Below are 20,859 nucleotides of genomic sequence, written 5' to 3'. Positions count from 1 at the left end.
TCCAACCCCCTGCTCAGGTAGGAGGCTATATACCATTTCAGGTTTGTGCAGTCTCTTCTTAAAGTCCTAAGGTTGGAGGGAAGTCATTCAGTTAATTAACATTGTCATTAATCAGGAAATTTCTCCTTAATTCGAGGTTGCTTCTCTCCTTGGATGAGTTTCCATCCGTTGCTTCTCGTCCTGCCTTTTGGTGCTTTGGAAAATAAGTGGACTCTTTCTTCTTTGGGGCAGCCCCTCAGATATTGCAACCCCGCCATCATGTCACCCCTGGTCCTTCTTTTCACCACACTAGACATGAAAAGAAGGAGAAGGGGTGGCATGAGAGCAGGATTCCAACATCTAAGGCCGTGATGGCGAACCAATGGCATGCGTGCCATGGGTGGCACGCAGAGCCATTTGTGTGGGCACATGAGCCCCAGCTAAACTTACCTGCACTTCACATGCGAGTGCCTCCCAGTTGATTTTCAGCCTGTTTGAGGGGAGCCTCGGGAGGCTGAAAAATGGGCCCGTTACAGCACTTCCGGTATTTCCAGAAGGCCCATTTTTCAGCCTCCGGAGGGCCTCTGGAGCCTGGGGGAAGCCGTTTTCAGCCTCCCAGAGGCCTGAGGGAAGCCTCGGGAGGCCGAAAAACAGGCCCGTTACGGCACTTCCGGTATTTCCGGAAGGCCCGTTTTTCAGCCTCTGGAGCCCGGGGGAAGCCGTTTTCAGCCTCCCAGAGGCCTGAGGGAAGCCTCGGGAGGCCGAAAAACAGGCCCATTACGGCACTTCCGGTATTTCCGGAAGGCCCGTTTTTCAGCCTCTCAAGGCTGCAGAGGCTTCCTTCGAGCCTCCGGGAGGGCAAAAACGGCCTCAAATGGGCCAAAAATCAGCTGGGAGGCGTGCACATGTGCAGTGCAGGTAAGGGGATGGGGCGCAGGTCTTGTGCACGCATGCGCAGGAGGGGGCGCATTGCATTGTGAGTGCCGGCACACTACAAAGAGGTTCGCCATCCCTAATCTAAGGGGTTGCCATCAAAAAAAAAAAATTAGATCAGCTGGATGGAAACTAATCAAGGAGAGAACCAACCTAGAACTTTTCCCTCCATAAAATCTGAATTCATCGCAATGTTTTCAACAGGCAAGATTTCGGCTGGCTTTGATTTCCAGACCTTGAGTTGTGTCCTTGTGTTTTCTCCCTTCAGGGCTGCAGCTGCCGTTCCCAAAAGGAAAGTCCAAACGACGTTGACAAACCTGGTTGTGAGAGGAGTGGATGCGATCCTGCAGGAAACCAAAGAAAAACTGGGTAACTTCTCTGTTTTCTGAAACAGCCTGTGTTTCTTTCAGCCTGCATCTTTCCCAAAGAGGTAGTTCTCAATTTACGACCACCATTGAGCCCAAAATCTCCGTTGCTCAGCAAGATAGTTGTTGCTGTGGTTCGCCGGCAACTGGTGCAGATGGCTGAGGTCTCGGAGAGCGAGGACTCCGATAAGAGGCCTGCATGTGATGCAGGGATGGGGCCAGGACCATCAGGGAGTGGAATGCTGCCTTCGGAGATTGTGGAGGCTGGCAGCAGTGAGGAAGAGTCCCCCGAGGAGCCTGTGCCCAGGGTGCGTGCGCACAGGGCTGCTCAAAGGAAAGATCAGCTGCAGCAGCACGGGCGACTGGGCAGTAAGGCTACAAGGTAATGGCCCCTCCCTTAAGGGATAAAAGCCAGCTGAGAAACCGGAGTTCTTTGCAGGAAGCAAAGAAGTTTTTCCACTCAAGCCTTGTGGACATTCAGACTCGCTTAGTTTGTTTTTGTCTTTGTGTTTGAACTATTTCTGGGCAACTTTATCTAGCGTTCTTGGCAGCCTTGCACCACCTTGGCAAGGCTCATTCTTATCAGAGACAATGAGTTTGGAACAGCCTTTTAACCGGGAAGGAACGGAATTAGTAAAGAATCATTAAAAGGTTTTGCTGTTACCTCCGTTTTGTGTTTGTTTCCTTGGAACAAGGTTTGGGGTCAGAACAGCTGTTAAGGGAGCTTTGCTCCTTTTTACGACCTTCCTTGCCACCGTTGTTAAGTGAATCGCTGCCATTCTTAAGTGAATGTGGCGTCCCCCATAGATTTTGGTCACAAAAGGAGATCCCATGACCCAGGGACACAGCGACCGTCGTAAATGTGAGTCCATTGCCAAGCATCCAAATGTAAAATTACATGACGGTGGGGACAATGCCACGGTCGTAAGTGTGAAATAATGGGCATAAGTCGCTTTTTTTCAGTGGCGTTGTTACTTTGAACGGCCACTAAATGAAACAAGTCGTAAGTCGAGAACTGCCTGAAATGGAGGTTGAAGAGCTCCCTCCCATCTCACCCGTGGTTCCCTTCCAGGTCTGGCAAAGCCCCCCTGCTCAGAAGAATTCCAGGAGCTCTTGGCGGTGCCCTCGGCGGGAGCCCGGAACCTCAACCAACACTTCACCCGAGGGGGGGCACTAGGTACGTTGGAAAGGAACCCGGGATAAATGCTGGCTTGCAGGTGGAGAACAGCTGTCGCGTCTCCACGTTGGTGGAGGTTCTCGGGCATCCAGGTCATGGTTGTCCCAAAGGGGCTTTTCCAAAAGGCCTCTTGACTCCCTTGGTTTTCTTTGAAGACACTTCACTTCTCGTCCAAGAAATTGCTAAAGAATTCTTCTTCCTCCTCCTCTTCTTCTTCCTCTTCTTCTTGTTTCTCTTCTTCCTCTTCTTCCTCTTGTTTCCTCTTCTTCTCCTCCTCTTGTTCTTCTCTTCCTCTTCCTCCTTTTCTTGTTCTTCCTCCTCTTCCTCTTCTTCCTCTTCCTCCTTCTCTTGTTCTTCTTGTTCCTCTTCTTGCTCTTCTTGTTTCTCTTCCTCTTCTTCTACCTCCTCTTCTTGCTCTTCTTGTTTCTCTTCTTCTTCCTCCTCTTCTTGTTCTTCTTCCTCTTGTTTCCTCTTCTTCTCCCCTCTTGTTCTTCTCTTCTTCCTCTTCTTCCTGTTCTTCCTCCTTTTTTTGTTCTTCCTCCTCTTCCTCTTCTACCTCTTCTTGTTTCTCTTCTTCCTCCTCTTCTTGTTCTTCTTCCTCTTGTTTCCTCTCCTCCTCCTCCTCTTGTTCTTCTCTTCTTCCTCTTCTTCCTGTTCTTCCTCCTTTTCTTGTTCTTCCTCCTCTTCCTCTTCTTCCTCTTCCTCTTCTTTCTCTTCCTCCTTCTCTTGTTCTTCTTGTTCCTCTTCTTGTCCTTCCTCTTCTTCCTCTTGTTTCCTCTTCTCCTCCTCCTCTTGTTCTTCTCTTCTTCCTCTTCTTCCTGTTCTTCCTCCTTTTCTTGTTCTTCCTCCTCTTCCTCTTCCTCTTCTTTCTCTTCCTCCTTCTCTTGTTCTTCTTGTTCCTCTTCTTGTCCTTCCTCTTCTTCTTCCTCTTGTTTCCTCTTCTCCTTCTCTTCTTCTACTCCTCTTCTCTTTTTGTCCTCCTTCTGCTCCTCCTTCTACTCTCCTCCTCCTCCTCTTCTTCCCTTCCTCTTTTCTTTTTCTTCTCCTTCTCCTCCTCCTTTTCCTGCTCCCTCAACCTTCTCCTTCTATCGCTTCTTTCTCCTCCGAATCTTCTTGGATGAGAAACAAAATGTCTTCAAGGAAAATCAAAGATCAGTTGCCTTTTGAAAAAGCTGCTTTCAGATGTCACAACTTCCGTTCTCTCTCTCTCTTTCTCCCTCTCCCTCTTTCTTTCTTTCTTTCCCTCCAGGGTCTACAGGGAAGGCAACCCCAGCTGTCCACTCCATCTCTCCTTCAGCTTTGCTGAAGCTACAGAAACAGCAAATGTTGGCGGCCCGGAAGCGAAGATCTGACGAAATCCAGAGGAGGTAACAACCGCTTTCTGATTTGGCTTGGTGGTCCTGTTTTTTAAGACTATCCAGGCAGTGCTCGAATTACAGCCATTCATTTAGCAACTGTTTGACGTTGCAACAGCACTGAAAAAAGTGACTTTATGACTGGGCAGCATCCCCGTGGTCACGTGATTGGAATTCAGGCAACTGGTTCATATTTATGACAGTTGCAGGATCCCAGGGTTTGTGGATGTGTGTTTGCAGTTCTGAATGTCACAACATCACCTTGTGAATCTATATATAAAAAAACGAAAAAGCACTCACGCATCATCACAAAATCTCCAGAACCGTAAAGCCTACAAACTTGAAATTTGGCCCATAGGTTCCTCTTGGCTTCTAGGGGCTCACTAAGAAAGGATTTTTCCAAATGCCCATCAGAGCATTTAGAGTATTTCCTATATTATTATTTACACGCTCTGATGCTAAGGTGTTCTACTCCCCCTCCCCACCTGGAAAGAAATCTCTTCCAAATGCAAAACACAAGCAGAGGAGAGGAGGTTCAGTCTCAGTTTCACAGCAGCACCAAGCATCTTTAGTACAGAACAGTTGAGCTAAGCCACGCCTAGGCTCCTTGCTGTCTCCTTGCTCACACAGCAAATACTCTTTCAGTTTCCAAACAGCCCTCAACTCTCTCACACATTGACAGGACGCTAGCCAGATGAATACCGATGGATGCTGGTAGGCAGAGGCAGATTTTTCCCCCTTATTTTCCTCCCCAAAAACTAGGCCTGACCACATAGTTTCGTAGCGCACAGGTATCAAGCTAGTGTGTGTATGTGTGTGTGTGTGTATATGTGCGTATGTATGTATGTATGTATATTCATTCATTGATTAGCCTATAGGCCATGTCAACGTACAAAATCAAACACATATTACCAATAAAATTAGAAACAATTTAAAATGAGAGTAGGGTAAAATACAATACTTATAGGAGAAAATACAATAATGTAATGCATAAAACATGTAAAATAGAATAAATCTCAGTTAGACCATTTTCATCAGAAATTGTGCTGTATTAAATGTAATTAAATTAAATTAAATTTCAGATTTTGGCCACCTATGAGGTATATGTTGTTTTAATATGGGCCTCCCACCGGGCCATACGTTTAATATGTGGACCAGGGTACTTATCTCTCACCCCCTTATATAAACAACAATCGAATAATATATGAGTCAGAATTTAACGACAGAATTATTCCCTTAACAACCGCAGTGGTGGATGGGAAGATACCAAAATGGAGAAGTTTGAGCAGTTTTGGACAAGTGTATGAAATTTTAGGCAACCTCTTTTGGGGAAGATAATAACTGTCTCTGATGGAGCACAAAAAAAATCACATTTGGACAATAAATGCACATCTCCCTGATAATAAAAACATTTTGTTTCTCTGACAGAATGCTCTGCCTTGGCATTCCAAAGCCATTGTGTTTTCCCAGAACGAGAAGTTGTGGCACATTCCAGAAAAAAGAACACAATATTCCAGAACATACTGTTCTTTCACAGACTTTATATACACAGCTTTCTTGAACAAAGTCCTCAGCCCTTGTTTTCACAGGGACCAAATCAATGATTCTTACGTAAATTTAAAATGTTTTGTTTCCTCTCTGGCTCATTCAGATCAAAATAATTTCCTCAGGCCCAGCATATTTTATTTTGTTTTGTTTTTATTTTGAGGAAAGATCTGCTGTTTTGTTTTGTTTTGTTTTGTTTTTCTAATTCATTTCTAAATGGATTTTTAGTTCTCCCATTTTTGCCACCGCTTGAGTTGATCTTCCAGATGAGTAGGAAAATCTTGGATATTGATCTACTTCCGTTGAGTTTATAGGCTTCAAGGCTGCCTTAACTAAGTAGGAAAAAAATGCAATATGGATTTTGTTTTGTTTCGTTTTGAAGTTTTATTTGTTTTATTAATATAGTTATTAATTAAATACAATATGGATTTTGTTAACAGAGGCTGATTGCATCAGTCATTCTTGGCTTAGAAAACAGGGACGAGTCCATGCAAACCAGATAGATTTATTATGTGGAATTGCTTACAAAATTACATTATATAGAAAGTTTCTCAGAATCTTGTATCAAATCTGTTTTTAAAATACAATCCTCATAAATCATAAGATTACAACGCCTAGTGATATTCCTAGGATACTAAATAAGCAATCAACAAGCAATCAATAAGCAATCAAACTAAATAAAGGTAAAAGATAAAGGTTCCCTTCCTTGCACATCCGTGCTAGTCGTTTCCAGCTCTAGGGGGCGGTGTAGTCATCTCTGTTCCAAAGCTGAAGAGCCAGCGCTGTCCGAAGACGTCTCCATGATCATGTGGCTGGCAGGACTGAATGCCTTTGAAGGTGCATGGAATGCTGTTCCCTTCCCACCAAAGGGGTCCCTATTTTTCTACTTGCATTTTTTACATGCTTTTGAACTGCTAGGTTGGCAGAAGCTGGGACAAGGAACGGGAGCTCACTCCGTGACGCGGCGCTGGGGATTCGAACCGCTGAACTGCCGACCTTTCTGATCGACAAGCTCAGCGTCTTAGCCACTGAGCCACCGTGTCCCCATAGGAAACTAAATAAAACAATATAAATTGTAAGGTACAAGCAACAAAGTTATAACCATAAGAAAATAAGGAGATAGGTTATGGGAAAGCTGAGAAGAATCCGTTGCTTATTTAGTATCCGTGACTATCACTAGGTGTTGTGTCTAATGTTTTATGATAAAAATATTTTTACAATGACTAGGATCATGATCTATCACTATTGTACACAGAGACTGCACCGGAGACGAATTCCTTGTGTGTCTTAATCATCCTTGGCCAGTTAAAGAATTCTAATTTTATAATAGGAATACAGCCTTACCAGACGGTGTGACAGTGTCGTAGTTGTTTAGCGGAGGGATGGCACGGGGGAACAAACTAAGAGTCTGAACCAGGATTTTATCCCCGTGGGAACTGTCCTCAACAAACCAGCATCCCTTGGTTGGGCTTGGAGGTTCCTTCTAACTCTGTTATTCTTTTCTACTTGCCGAGAGATGCTAAAACCAGGGCAAATGCTTCCTGGCGTTTATCTCCTTCAGCCAAAACTATAATTCTGATTTTCATCCTTCGTTGCAGATTTCTTCAGGACCCTGCTGTTAAAAAGACCCCAGCCCCATCCTCTTCTGTGGGGCAGGCTGGGCTGAAGTCCCCAACTCCAGCAGCCGAGTTCCCTAAAGCTGGACAATTGTCCAGCCCACAAACCCCCAGACTGGGTTCGGGTCTCTCTGAAGGGGACGACGTTCTGTTCTTTGACGATTGCCCCCCTCTGGCCCCCAAACTCAACTGCTTGGCAGAAGCCAAAAAGGTAACGGAGACCCCCAACTGGTCCTCCCCTATGTGCAAAAAGGCAGGATATAAAATGAAAGAGTTTATCTATCTATCTATCTATCTATCTATCTATCTATCTATCATCCATCCATCCATCCATCCATCCATCCATGGTAGCTATCTACATCTATCTGTCTATCTATCTATCTATCTATATTTATATCTATCTCTATCTACCAGTATCTGTCTTATCTATCTTACATATTATCTATCTACATATCTACCTACGTCTCTCTCTGTCTTCTACATATATGTGTGTGTGTGTGTGTGTGTGTGTGTGTGCGCACACACATATGTTATGGCTCCCCCTTCAGAGTTCAAACAACACAAAACCAAAAGCAGCCGTTCCAAAACTTAAATCCAACAGAAAGGAGTTCTACAAGATTATATTCCACACGCCCTGTTTATCAAAACAGTCCTGGTACAAATTCTCAAAGCTCCGAGCCTCTGCTGAAAAACCTCTGCACGTAATCAGTCACTTTGTTCCTGACAATCTTCCCCCACACAGCTGTGTTCTTTTATACACTTTGAGGCAACGTGCTAATTACTGACTCGCCCTCCCTTCTAACTGAGTTTGCCTCCATAAACCACCTAGATGGGCGTGTCAATCTCCCTAAATCAACGTCTGGCCTGATGTCTCCCCACAGCTTGACGTTTCAGCCTCCTTGTTCTGGCATCAAGCCACGATCTGTCAGCTTCTTCGCTGGACTCTTCTGACTCATTTTGTGGCTCAATTGCAGGCATGAATGAGGTCGAGGGTTCAGGCGAAGAATGTCTGTGTGATAACCTCTCATCCCCCTGGCTCACATCTGTGTCTTCTAACAATTCAGACTCCAAATTCTCAGCAGGCTCCAGCCTTTCATCCTCAGAGTCATCAGAATCAAAACTCACAGCAGGATCGATCCTTTCAGTCACAACACACACATATATATAACAAATATTAAAAATACAAGCTAGCATAAAGGGAAAATCAGGGAGGAGAATAACAGAACAGGCTGCAAACGGTGACAAAATAATCCATCAAATATATAACAAAAGTGACCTCCAACTTATTTCAAGTAGAGAAGCAGAAATACAATACAAACAACCTATCTTTAATTTAAAGGAATAATCAATATTTAAACTCTATAAAAATCAACGTGTATATTATATTCTTTCCTTAATTGTAATATATACAGTGAAGGGTGAATTGATTTATAGGTAGCCCTTTTAAGATCTTGCTTCCCAGCACTTTTTTTGCCATTTTAATAAATTTTCTGCCCGTTCTCCAAACAATGCATTCGCTCGCTTGTTCGTTTGTTTCAGTGACTTATTACATATTAATTGGCTTTCTTCTAGAATCCCCCCAAAACTTCTACTTGAAACAGAGATGGAGAATTGGATGCTAAATGGCACAAGCCTTTTTTCTCATTTTTCTTTTCTTTTTTTCTTTTTTTGTTCATAGAGGGAAAATGTAAGATAACGTGGTGCACTTTGGGTGATTGAAATTTCTTGTTGAAACCTATAATCTCACAGATTGAACTGGTGTGTGTGTGGGGGGGGGGGGAAATCTGTGAGCTTTGGGACATGTGTCACTTTTTAGAAATGATGGTTTCTAAAAGGCCTTGTTCCAGCGTTGCTCGGGATGGGACGTCCTTTTGCCGTGCTGTTTTTTGTACGAGATTTAATGAAAATGGTTGAGTGGGTTTCTAACGGCATTCTTTTTAGATGGCAGCAATCAAGAAACTGCATGCAAAAGGCCAGATCCTTCCCAAAGTGGATCCCAACAGCATCAAACGGAAACGATCAGATTTTGACGTTCCGAGCATTTCTGAAAGAGTGGAGAAAAATATTGCTGATTCAGAAGGTGTGGAAACCCAACCATTCCTTTCTTTGTCTGGATGGATGGGTGGGTGGATGGATAGATAGATAGATAGATAGATAGATAGATAGATAGATAGATAGATAGATAGATAGATAGATAGATAGATAGATGACAGACAGATAAAATATGTGATAGTTTAACAGGTTAAACAATGGTGAAGTTAAACATAGAGCCTTGAAACAATTAAGTCTGGCTAACTAAAAGAATCCTCCTACCCAGCTACACGACAGAAGTCTAAATTTGTATGTGTGTGTGTGTGTGTGTCTGTGTTTCCGCAGAAGGGAGAGTATTAGAGCCCGTGGAAAAGAAACGGCGCCAGCAGCTCGAATACCTGGAATCGGCGGAGTTTCAGGAGATCCTGAATGCACGCTCGAAACACAACGGCGTCCTTAAAGAGGTGAGCCCGTCCTACGTAAAAGTGTTGGGAGGGCGGCCAAGAATCCGTCAAGGAATCGACCAAGCCCAAAGTGTGGCTGTGCTTACATCTTTGGCATCCGTTTTTCCCTTTGTTTCACGGACGTGCGAAAGTTGTAAACATCAAAGCGCTTTTAAATTTGGTAGATTGGACCATGAAGGTGCTTTTCTGTCACTGTCATAAGTGGAGCGGTTGTGAAATCGTTGCTAAACAAGGATGAACTCAATTGGGCGACTTGGAAGGGTACAGCTCTTAACTTTAAAAAAAAACAAAAACTTTGGTGATCCAATTTGAATGAATTTTATAGTAGAACTTGAGGTGCTGATTAAAGTTATCCTTAAGCGTTGGGTTTCAGGTAAAGTACCTGTGGTAAACACTATTGTAATTTAAGTATGTTTTTTTAATTAGGTTTTTTTTTTAACTGGAACATATCTTCCATTAAACAGTGTGTCATCTGGGTACAATTGTCTGTGCTATTACAATCCAAATTTACAGTATTCGTTACTTTGATAATAAATCCCTAATCTTACAATAATAATAATCAGCATTATGACCCTATTCATTTCTCTGCCTTAACATGCCTTCTAATGAAAATATAATATATTAGGTATAATAATCTTAACAATCATATTAATAATACTGTTTATATCACTATCTTAACATCTATTCCTTATTTTACTAATCTCCATTTATTTCTCACTTCTGTTTTTATTCTCCAGCCCTCCATAAAATAACTCCCATGTCATATAATATTCAGTTTGTTCTTTCTCCTTTATAGCAAGCGTTCATCTATTCATTTCTGCACATTCTAATATTTTCCTAATCACATTCTCCTCCATAGGGATCTCATCACTTTTCCAATTTTGTGCAAATACAATTCTAGCTGTAGTTAATACATATTATAATTAAATATGCATTTCCTTTACTGTAAGTTTTGGGCAGAATCACCAACAAAAATATTTGTGGTTTTAAATCAATATGCTGTATGTTAACCTAGAAAAACTCCCAGTTTTCTTTTTGACGGTCAGATGTTTCAAACCAGGCATATCTCAAGGAAATTTGCCCATAAGTGTGTTGGTTTATGACTTGGTTCTAATACAATAATTGTATTTCAGGGTTAAGATCCAGATCCTCATTTAGCAACTGCCTCAGGCAATCACCGTGATGCTGATGAAAAAATAACTTTCCAATTATTTTTATAATTGTGCAAACTGCAACCAACTCTCAAATTTAAAACCTTCGCTGTTTTGGAAAGCAGAAGAAAGCTAAAATATTTCTACTCTGTGCATCTTAAATGTTTAAGTGAAGTTTGGACTAACTATTGCTTCTGGTTTGTAAATATACCTCCTCCAACTATTTAAAACCCTTAGCAATGTTATTTGTATAAAAAAACCCTCGAGGATAAAAATAAATAACTTTTCCCCAAGGCATTTGAAGCTAGGAGATTAGGTGACGTCTGAAGTTGGTGATGTGGCCTTTCTGTTTGGGGACTTTGCCGTTATAACTGAGATATCATGGTTTATTTGTTTGGGGTCATTTTTATTTTTGTACTCTGCATAGCATCAGTGAAATGGGCAGGAAAGGAAAGGAAATTTGTCTTCAGCATAACTCATGTTATTTATACCAGTTATTTTACATGGCAAGATTAAAACTTTAATCTCCAGTTTGGATCTTGATGAGGGAAAAATCAAACAGTATTTACAAAATGCTAACCTACCTAAGATACCTGATGAAACTGGGGAAATGTTAGAAAGTGCTATAACAATGATGGAATTAACTGAAGCACTCAACAGACAGAACAATGGAAAAGCACCAGGACCAGATGGTCTCCCGGTAGAATTTTATAGAACACTACAAGAATCGTTGAGCATTCCACTATTAGAAGTCATGAATGAAGTTATGGTAAATAAGAAAATACCTAAAACATGGTCAGAAGCTTATATTACACTTATCCCAAAAGAAGGGGTTGACCCATTACAAATTAAGAACTATAGACCTATTTCCTTATTGAATGCAGATTACAAAATCTTTGCTTCAATCTTGGCAGAGAGGCTTAAAAAATATTTAAATAATTTTATTCACCCTGATCAGAATGGATTTTTACCAAAGAGACAAATTAAAGACAATATGAGGATAATTCTGGATACATTGGAATATTACGAGGCGCATCCTGAAAAACAAATGGCTTTGATATTCTTAGATGCCCAAAAGGCATTTGATAACGTGAATTGGAGATTTATGCTATTATTATTGGAACAGGTAGGCTTTGCTAGAAAATTTATTCAAGCAATAGAAGCCATATATTATGAGCAAACGGCAAAAGTAATGATAGATGGAGAACTTACAGACTCTATTAATATTTAAAAAGGTACAAGACAAGGATGTCCATTATCTCCTTTGTTATTTGTATTGACTTTGGAAGTGTTAAATAGAAATATTAGAGAGGATACAAATATAAAAGGAATGAAAGTTAAAAAGGAGAAATTCAAATTGCAAGCCTTTGCAGACGACTTGGTCTTTATTTTGGAAGATCCTCTTGAGACAGCTTTAAAATTATTCGAAAAGATAGAGATGTATGGTGAGATGGCTGGCTTGAAAATAAATAAAGACAAAACAAAGATTTTGACAAAGAACATGTTATTAAGACAAAGAGAAGAGCTGACTATTGAAAATTCAAGTTATGAATAAAGTTAAATATTTGGGGATATATTTGACGTCAAGATGTACTACACTGAAAGAGAATAACTATATTAAACTTAAGCAGCAGATAGCATCTGATCTGAAAAAATGGGAAAACTTACAATTGTCACTGATAGGTAGAATTTCAACAATTAAGATGAATATTTTACTTAGAATGTTATATTTGTTTCAAACAATACCAATTAGGTTAGGTAAAGACTATTTTGAAGAATTAAATAAAATTGTGTTGAAGTATATATGGCAAGGTAAGAAAGCGAGAATAAAATTAAAACTTTTACAGGATGCTAGAATTAGAGGAGGATTTGGTCTTCCTAATTGGGAGTTGTATTATCAAGCTGCAAATTTAATGTGGGCTAAAGAATGGATAACGTTAAGAAAGACTAGATTGTTGGCATTAGAAGGACATGATTTACTATTGGGTTGGCATGCTTTTCTATGGTATAAGGGAACTAAATCACAGGGTTATTTTAAAAGGCATTATATACGGAATCGTTATGGTTGAATTGGGAGAAAATTAAGAAACAATGTTATTTGAAAATTCCAGTTTGGTTATCAACTATTGAAGCCTTTTCTTATCCTATAATTTATAAGAAGGAACAAACAGATATGGGGAATTACTAGATGAAAAGGGTGAACTTAAAACGATGCAAAATTTAGAAGAACAAGGTATAAAGATGAATTGGTTTTCATATGCGCAAATACTTTCAAGGTATCTTAAAGATTCCAAAATGGAAGGATTTTATGATAAAATGACTGATTTAGATAGGATTTTGACAGGTACTGATGAAAAAGTGATTAAAAAATTATATAATTATTTGTTGGAAATTAAATTGGAGGATGAACAAGTTAAAGAAACAATGATTGCTTGGGGGAAGAATTTTGGATATGGGATTGACTTAGAGAAATGGCAAAAGTTGTGGTCTCAAAATTATAAAATGACAATGTCAACAGCATATAAAGAAAATTTGTATAAGATGTTTGACAGGTGGCATTTTCCCCCGACAAGGATAGCAAGAATGTTCAAGAACAAATCTGAAAAGTGCTGGAAATGTCATCAGATTCCTGGTTCATATTACCATATGTGGTGGACTTGTGAGGAGGCCAGGAAATACTGGACTAGAATTCGCATATGGTTAGAAAAAATGACAAAGAAACATAGATTTGAAGCCAGAGATTTTTTTATTGGGAATCTTACCTGATACATATAATAAAAACTTAAAGTATTTGATTGTAAATGTATTAACAGCGGCTAGAATTGTATTTGCTAAAAATTGGAAGAGTGAGAAAATACCATTAGAGGAAGAAATTATTAAGAAAATATTGGAAGGTGCTGAAATGAGTAGATTGACATTTGAAATTAGAGAACAAGAAGATAAACAATTTTATGAAGTTTGGGATCTTTTTTATCAATGGTTAGATAATACAATATAATAATAGAATAGTTAGAAATTTAGGAAATAACGAATATACATTTTTTTCTTGGTCTTGATAACACTTTTAGAATATTTTATTAAGATAGACTTGGTATGATTTTATGATTTGTTATAAAATAAAGTAACTAAATTACAGTTATCTCGCTTAAGTATGAATTAGTAAAATTATAGTCAAATGATTGTTTAATAATGATATTAGGATATATAATTGTTGATTGATAATATGAGTTATTATGTAACATAATTATTATGATGACTATGAAATGGATGCACAAAAAGGAGTGGTAAACCAACCGATACACTGTCTGTAAATATATGAAGAATGATGATGTTTTTTATGTTATGTTTTATGTTTTTTGTGTTTTTGTTTGTCGTTAAAATCAATAAAAACTTTTATTAAAAAAAAACACTTTAATCTCCAGTTTAACTTTCTTTCTCACTGCCATATCACAGTTTGAAGCTGAGATGCAAGAACGGTACTTCGAGCCTCTGGTGAAAAAAGAACAAATGGAAGAGAAGATGAGGAACATCCGAGAAGTAAAATGTCGGGTGGCAACCTGCAAAACGGTAAGCCAAGTGGGGAAAGAAGGAGAGAGAAAGGAAAGGAAAGGAAAGAGAGCGAGAGAGAGAAAGAAGGGAGGGAGGGAGGGAGGAGGAAAAGTAAAAAAAGGGAGGGAGGATTATGACTTCCACCTTTCTTCTATTATCCTTTTATTCTTCCCTCTTCTTTGACCCTTTTTATTTATTTATTTATTTTATTTATTTATTTTGTCAAATGCTTACAATATAATAGATAACAAGAATAAATGTAAGTTTAAATACAAGAAATAGGAACTAATAATTGGGGACAATAGGACAGGGAATGTAGGCACGATGGTGCGTTTATGCACGCCCCTTACAGACCTCTTAGGAATGGGGTGAGGTCGATAGAGGTTAGTTTGAGGGTAATGGAGAGCGGGGGGTTGAGCAGGTGACAACAGAATCAGGTAGTGAGTTCCAGACATTGAGCACTCTGTGGCTGAAATCGTATTTCCTGCAATCAAGTTTGGTGCAGTTTACATGAAGTTTATATCTGCTGTGTGCTCTTGTGTTGTGGTTAAAGCTGAAATATTCATTAACTGGTAAGATTTTGTAACATGATTTTATTTACTATGCTTAAGTCCAATTTAGCTGGCGTAGTTCAAGGTTGTCTAAGCCTAGAATCTCAGGTCTGGTGGTAATCAATTTTAATTTTAATCCCCAGACTCATAAATTATCGGTCTAATTCAACAAACAGTCCCTCTATAAGCGTTCCAGTTTTCTAGAAAAGTCTTTATTATTTTTTCCTTGACCAAACCGGTTAGCTTTGCTGTTTCTGCAACTCCAACAAATTTTCTAATCCAGTCCTCTATGGTAGGTGTTTCATTATTCTTCCATCTTTGTACATACAATAATCTCGCCACAGTTATCACGTGTATGTGATATATATATATATATATATATATATATATATATATATATATGTATATATATATATATATATACACACACACACACACACACACATACGTACATACATATTCCAAACTGTGTCTCTCTTTTTCTCTTTTCACCCGTGAAGTGCAACTACACCTACTTCAAACTGCTGGACTCGTGTGTGGCGGAAGGTCACGCTTACCACTGGCACAACGGGGTGAAAAGATTTTTCAAGTGTGCCTGTGGGAACAGAGCCATTTCCCTGGACAAGCTCCCCAAAAAACACTGCAGGTACGTGAAGTTTGGGGTGTGTGTGTGTTTGTCTTCCTTATTGTTGGCAACCTTTGCAAAATAAGCTTATTCTTGATGGAATGTTTTCCATCAGGGAAGAGGTTATCCTTTGACGGAAGTTTGGGGTGGCCCTTATCCAGTCTCTTAAACAAAGCACGATGGGGGAAAACAAAATCATCATTTTCAGCACCAGGCTTTCTATGAATGATCTTGGCTTTGTCCTACTATGATTTACCGTGTTTCCCCGAAAATAAGACCCTGTCTTATATTTTTTTTGCCACCAAAAAAGGCACCAGGTCTTATTTTGGGGGGATGTCATCCATTGACTAAGCTTGCTTGCGTGCATCACCCCCCCCCCCCGGCCTCCTTTTCTCTGTCAGATGTTTCCAGGAACTACTTCTGTGGGGAGTAAGGCTTTCCTGAAGGCCTCTGCAGCCAGTAATGGAGCTCTGGATCAATCCTGAGCTTTGTTATCAGCTACGGAGGCCTTGAGGAAAGCCTTGCCGGCTTGTCTGGCTACAGAAGAAATGGGCCGGCCAGGCAGGTGTCGGGGTGTGTGAGGCCTGGCTACAACTGTCCAAAAGTAAGTAGTAGGGCAGCTCCACCCCTCATCCCCACCCTAGCTTAATTTTTACTCATCTGCTCTGGAGTTGAGGGGGATCTTAATTAGGGCTTATTTGGGGGGTAGGGCTTATATTGGGCACACGTGTAAAAATCAAACTAGGACTTACTTTCGGGGTAGGTCGTAATTTTGGGGAAGTTGTATTAAGACACTAAGTGAATCTTGATTTTCTTTTTTTCTGCCTTCTTCCTGTTTCAGTAACTGTGGCCTCTATAAATGGGAACGTGATGGAATGCTGAAGGTAAGACTCGGCCAAAGGTTTGCTACCAAAATCAGATTAGAAAGGAAGCCCTGTGTGGGGTCCTTGATGCTCTCTCTGAGCTTGGTTTTCTTGCAGACATTTCATGACCGAACTAGATAATATTGTCAGTGCTAGAGCAGATGGGGTTTGGTCCTTTCCAGCACTGATGATGTAGTTAGGTAATGAAATGTCTGCAAGAAAACCACCAAGCTCAGAGAGTACCAAGGAACCCACAGTCCTCCTTCCTTCTAGCACTGATAATGTTCCCTAGTTGGGTCATGAAACATCTGCAAAAGAACCACCAAGCTTAGAGAGCTCCCAGGACCACACAGTCCTCCTCCTCCTCTCTGCAAACCTTACTCCTTCTGGCACTGATGATGTTACCTAATTGGGTCATGAAACTTCTGCAAGAAAATAGCTAAGTTTAGAGAGCATCAAGGACCCCACAGTTCATCCGCAAGCTACAAATAATCTCTTGTATAAGAAACCTTAGCTTTGAAAATTATTTGATGCCCTCAGAAAAAATCTAGACATTAAAGTCTGAAGTTTATGGCCTGAAGGAAGAAACTTCAGAGAGAATTGATGAAAAATATTTGGAGCTGGAATTGCATTTGGGTGGGCTTATTGGTGAGAAGCTAGCTTGTCCTGAGAAGACCTGTGTGACCCATCACTGTATCTGCAGTTAATTATGGGCTAATGGGTTGAAGCTGATTTTGATGGGTAGCAATCACAGCTAACGGGACATTTCTTTTTTCTAGGAGAAGAAAGGCCCCAAAATCGGGGCAGAAACTCTTCTTCCAAGAGGTGAAGAACACGCCCAATTTCTCAACAGCATGAAATAATGGCTGATGGGATCCTGGCTTTGGTCTAATGAATTTCGCCTCTGGAAAACTTCCAGAGTGCTCCCTTCCTGTGAAGTATCTCCACATATGAACCACAGTCTGATCCGAATGACTTTTTTTCTGTTTCTTTGAAATTTGGAAGGGATGGGCCTCATCCTTGCCCTTCGTTGGATTTGGGAAGAAATGTCTTCTTGGATAGTTAATGGCGTCTTCAGAATGGAACCCTTGAAGTCCAAAGTTTCTTTGAGGAACTTCTTTTGAGATTTTGGCAGTTCGGGATGAGGCTGAAAAAATATTGAACTCTGTTTTTATGAGGTTCAGTTGCATCTGAAGAAATGTTTCTTCCAAGGTGGGTCTTTGGCCTAAAGCAAAAAGTGTCTAACCTGGGAAGTTTTAAGACTGGTAGACTTTCCTGCCCAGGATTCATGGCTGGCTGGGGAATTCTGGGAGTTGAAGTCCACCGGTCTTAAAGTTGTCAAGGTAGGACAGACCTAAGGGCTAAGGCTTCATCATTCCTTGAAATAGGATGTTTTGAAAATCCATGTGTGAGTGTTGGATTTTACCTCAGCAATATTGATAGATGTACCCAAGCGGTTGAAAGAAGGAAGACCCTTGTGATTTTAATAAAGAACCAAGGTAGCTTGCGTTTTACGAGCTTCACTTTTTAAAACTGTGTCTTAATCCAGTCATTTAACATCTGTCTGCTGATGACTTTTGGGAAGCTGCTCACTACAATTCCCAGCGTCCACTGCCACTATCAGCCGTGCTAAAAAACGGCAGCTGAACGTTGTATTTTTTAAGCAAGTTTACAAAATGGAAACTTCAAACCCCGAAGGGATGCATGCAGTTATGGAGGGCAAGCAGGAGGGAATTTTCCTGGAAATAATGTTTCCAGAGACACCCTCGGAGGGGCAAAAAAGTCAAAATGTCACTTCTAAAAATATGGGCAAGGCTTTGATTACAACAGCTGAAGATGTTTTCTTTGCTTTTTCAACCTGAATGTTTCTTACAAAGTGTGTCAGGAAATTGTGAGCTCTTCCAAACTAAGAAGAGTTGATGTGTAGGAAATGGTGCTGCAACTTTGCTAGTGCTTTGTATATATTGAGACTAACTCCATTGTGGCATAATTTACGTTGATCATTTGAATACTGCGTTGGTTGTGTGTCTTTTTTTTTTCCCATTTGTGTTTCACCGATTAATTCGTTCCCTTCACTTCCGATAAATAAAATCGATCAGTTGATCTTAGCGAATGTCTACTGGAATGTTGAAATGGGTTGCAGTGATTACATTTTTTAACCTGTTCTCTTAGAAAACGTTGCAACATAACTATAAATGCATAAAAGTTTGAAAGACTGGATCGTTTATCCATACCACCCATATTTTGCCCAGTTCGTTTCTTGTAGCTATCGATCTTTAGAAATATATTTTGGGACTTCCAGGGTTGTTTTAAGGAGAGCTCCTGATTTCCACAAAGAAAAACCATTAAACAGATTTGCTCAACCTAATCTCATGGTGAGCTTTGGTACCATCAACCATGATGTTCTTCTGGGCTGGCGCAAGGGTGGCGGTGTGTTGTGTTAGTGCTGCTTCTTCACAGTTCCAGGGACCAAGACATCAGCCCAACCCCGGGGGTGCCACGGAGTTTGATGCTTTCCCTGTTCCTCTGTAACATCTAGATGAAACCGTTGGGTAAGGCCATAGGTTGGTCTACAGCCAAGAGATGAGGTGTCAACAGCATCCTGAAGATACCCAGCTTTGTATCTCTCCTGTAGTGAAGAGATGGATGCTCTTGACATCCTGTCCCATTTCTTGGAGGCAGTGGGGCTTCAGGCAGGAAACAAGGACTCATTTCTAACAAGGTTGAGAAACTTTGGGCGTTGGAGCCACCAGGACCTGGGAATTTACCGTCTTTAGTTTTGAACTGGGTGGCACTGCCCCAGATCCAGTGTGCAACCTGGGGACCTTCAAGACTCATGAGTCCTGCTCAAGGAGCAAGGGGTAGTTGTGACAAGGAAGATCTTGGTCCTTCAAGGCATGGGGGACAAGATATTGAGGAGCTGCTACATTCCAAATCACATCATCTCATCCCAGAAGACCCAGCAGAAAAGGCATGTTGTGAGTCCTATCTATGAAAGGAGGGGAGGAAATGAGAGGAAAGGAAATAAGGAAGGGAAAGGAAAGGAGGAAGGGAAGGGAATGGAGGGAAACGATAGGAGAAAGAGGGAAGGGAAGGTATTAGGAAAAGGAAAGGAGAAAGGGAAGGGAAGGGGAAAATAAGGGAAAGGGAAAGAAATAAAGAGGGAATGGAAGGAAAGGAAGGGAAGAGAAGGAAGGAAGGAAGAGAAAAGGAAGGGAGGGAAAGGAAAGAAAAAGAAGGAAAAGGAATTAAATAAGGGAAAAGGGAAAAGAAAGGGAAAGGAGAAAGACGGGAAAGAAGGAAAAGTTTTGGAGCCCACATCCTCATTTCATTACATAAAGCAAAACAACTTGAATCAAGAGATGTTTTAAACTACCATTTTAATTTTCTTTGGCCACACAACATCAGCTGCAAAACTACACAAGCATTAGGGTTTTTCAAAATGTTGATATTTTTCAATATTGACAATCGTTAAAAGGAGAAAGAAAATGCCAGAAGCTAAAATACATTTCATAAACAGGTAAATTGTTACAGGCTAATAATATTTTTTAGCTATGTTCTAAGATCATTGGAGATAGGTCAGGAAATAATTGCTTTTCAAGCATCCTTATCGAAGCGCTAATGATTATTTTGGCCTTGTGCTTAACAGATGTTTGGTCGATGGAAACATGCACATTGGCAATCTAAAGAGCTTTAGAAACAATTTGGGAAAGGTACCATGTGGGGGCATGATGTACTTTGTAACTTTTAAAAGCAGCCACTTCTTTATCCAGTAAGGACAAAAGGCAGTTCTACACCCTGGGCAAAGATGCAGCTGCTTTCAAGAGCTGTTGATAGATGGTGCATTTTGTGCTCCTTCCAGGGGAAAGCATTTTTTGCCAACTGAATCCGTAGTATCACACAGCCCTAATCTGCATGCTGGCAGGTAAGTAGGTAGGTACACACATGCACACAAACACACACCTCTCAAAGAGTTGGCCCTGCCTGAAGGTAAGACTTGATCAATGTTCAGGGTTTTCTACATATTTGTGTTAGAAAGCAAGAGGCAATGATAAGCAAAATCACGGATAATATGAAAAGATTAATTGACGCAGGCGCATTAGAGAACGGCAAATAATTCTAGGCTTGCAGATAAATTGGTTGATTCAACAGATGTGTGTTCCTCTCTGCCGGCAACTCTTCCACATGCTAATCATAATAATCAAGGTATTCGTACCTGTGCCGACGTTCTCTCTCGTCCCATTCTGTAGGATGGAAAATAAAATAAAAATAAACGTTCAATGGTGAATATCAGTACGAACACCCAGCTCACAACCCACCCAATTGTTTATATCCCCCCGCTATGTAAGCACAGTGGTGAATAGGTTGCAATTAGAATACGTGTTTTAATTGAAATAGTTTGCATATGCATTTTCCCCCACCCAAGTTAGAAAGGACCTATGAGGAGGATCCCATTTTAAGCTCGGAACATAGCTGCTTTTTCTTTCCAAAGTTTCAGAATCAGAATAGAGCTGGAAGGGACCTCGGAGGTCTTCTAGTCCAACCCTGCCCCACTCAAGCAGGAGATCCTATACCATTTCAGACAATTACGTATGAAGGCGAATATACGTCTCCCAAGATATTATTGCAGGATCCAATCTCTTCTTAAAAACCTC

At 40.6% G+C, this 20,859-nt stretch overlaps 2 protein-coding genes across 5 annotated transcripts in view; one reads left to right on the top strand and one right to left on the bottom strand.

Annotated features, from left to right (window-relative positions):
* Positions 1 to 18,312, top strand: part of MCM10 (minichromosome maintenance 10 replication initiation factor) — a 37,581-nt gene extending 19,269 nt beyond the window's left edge. For both annotated transcript variants that reach the window (XM_087969221.1, XM_087969220.1), the window contains exons 11-20: positions 1,181 to 1,281; positions 2,350 to 2,454; positions 3,704 to 3,821; positions 6,953 to 7,181; positions 8,912 to 9,050; positions 9,347 to 9,465; positions 14,070 to 14,183; positions 15,217 to 15,362; positions 16,183 to 16,225; positions 16,984 to 18,312. In XM_087969221.1, coding sequence (XP_087825347.1) covers positions 1,181 to 1,281; positions 2,350 to 2,454; positions 3,704 to 3,821; positions 6,953 to 7,181; positions 8,912 to 9,050; positions 9,347 to 9,465; positions 14,070 to 14,183; positions 15,217 to 15,362; positions 16,183 to 16,225; positions 16,984 to 17,067 — 1,198 coding nt within the window. In that variant the 3' untranslated portion in view covers positions 17,068 to 18,312. The remainder of the gene's footprint in view (positions 1 to 1,180; positions 1,282 to 2,349; positions 2,455 to 3,703; positions 3,822 to 6,952; positions 7,182 to 8,911; positions 9,051 to 9,346; positions 9,466 to 14,069; positions 14,184 to 15,216; positions 15,363 to 16,182; positions 16,226 to 16,983) is intronic.
* Positions 18,313 to 19,567: 1,255 nt separating this feature from the next.
* The window catches only part of UCMA (upper zone of growth plate and cartilage matrix associated), an 18,105-nt gene continuing 16,813 nt past the window's right edge, over positions 19,568 to 20,859 (bottom strand). For all 3 annotated transcript variants that reach the window (XM_087969117.1, XM_087969118.1, XM_087969116.1), the window contains one exon: positions 19,568 to 20,448. In XM_087969117.1, coding sequence (XP_087825243.1) covers positions 20,393 to 20,448 — 56 coding nt within the window. In that variant the 3' untranslated portion in view covers positions 19,568 to 20,392. The remainder of the gene's footprint in view (positions 20,449 to 20,859) is intronic.

This window comes from Notechis scutatus, chromosome 6, assembly GCF_049901735.1.
Source record: "Notechis scutatus isolate UNSWTSFEM ecotype Mainland chromosome 6, rNotScu1.2, whole genome shotgun sequence".
Classification (NCBI taxonomy): domain Eukaryota; kingdom Metazoa; phylum Chordata; class Lepidosauria; order Squamata; family Elapidae; genus Notechis; species Notechis scutatus.
Note: the sequence above shows the minus strand (reverse complement) of the source record. Positions and strands in the feature narration are given on the sequence as shown.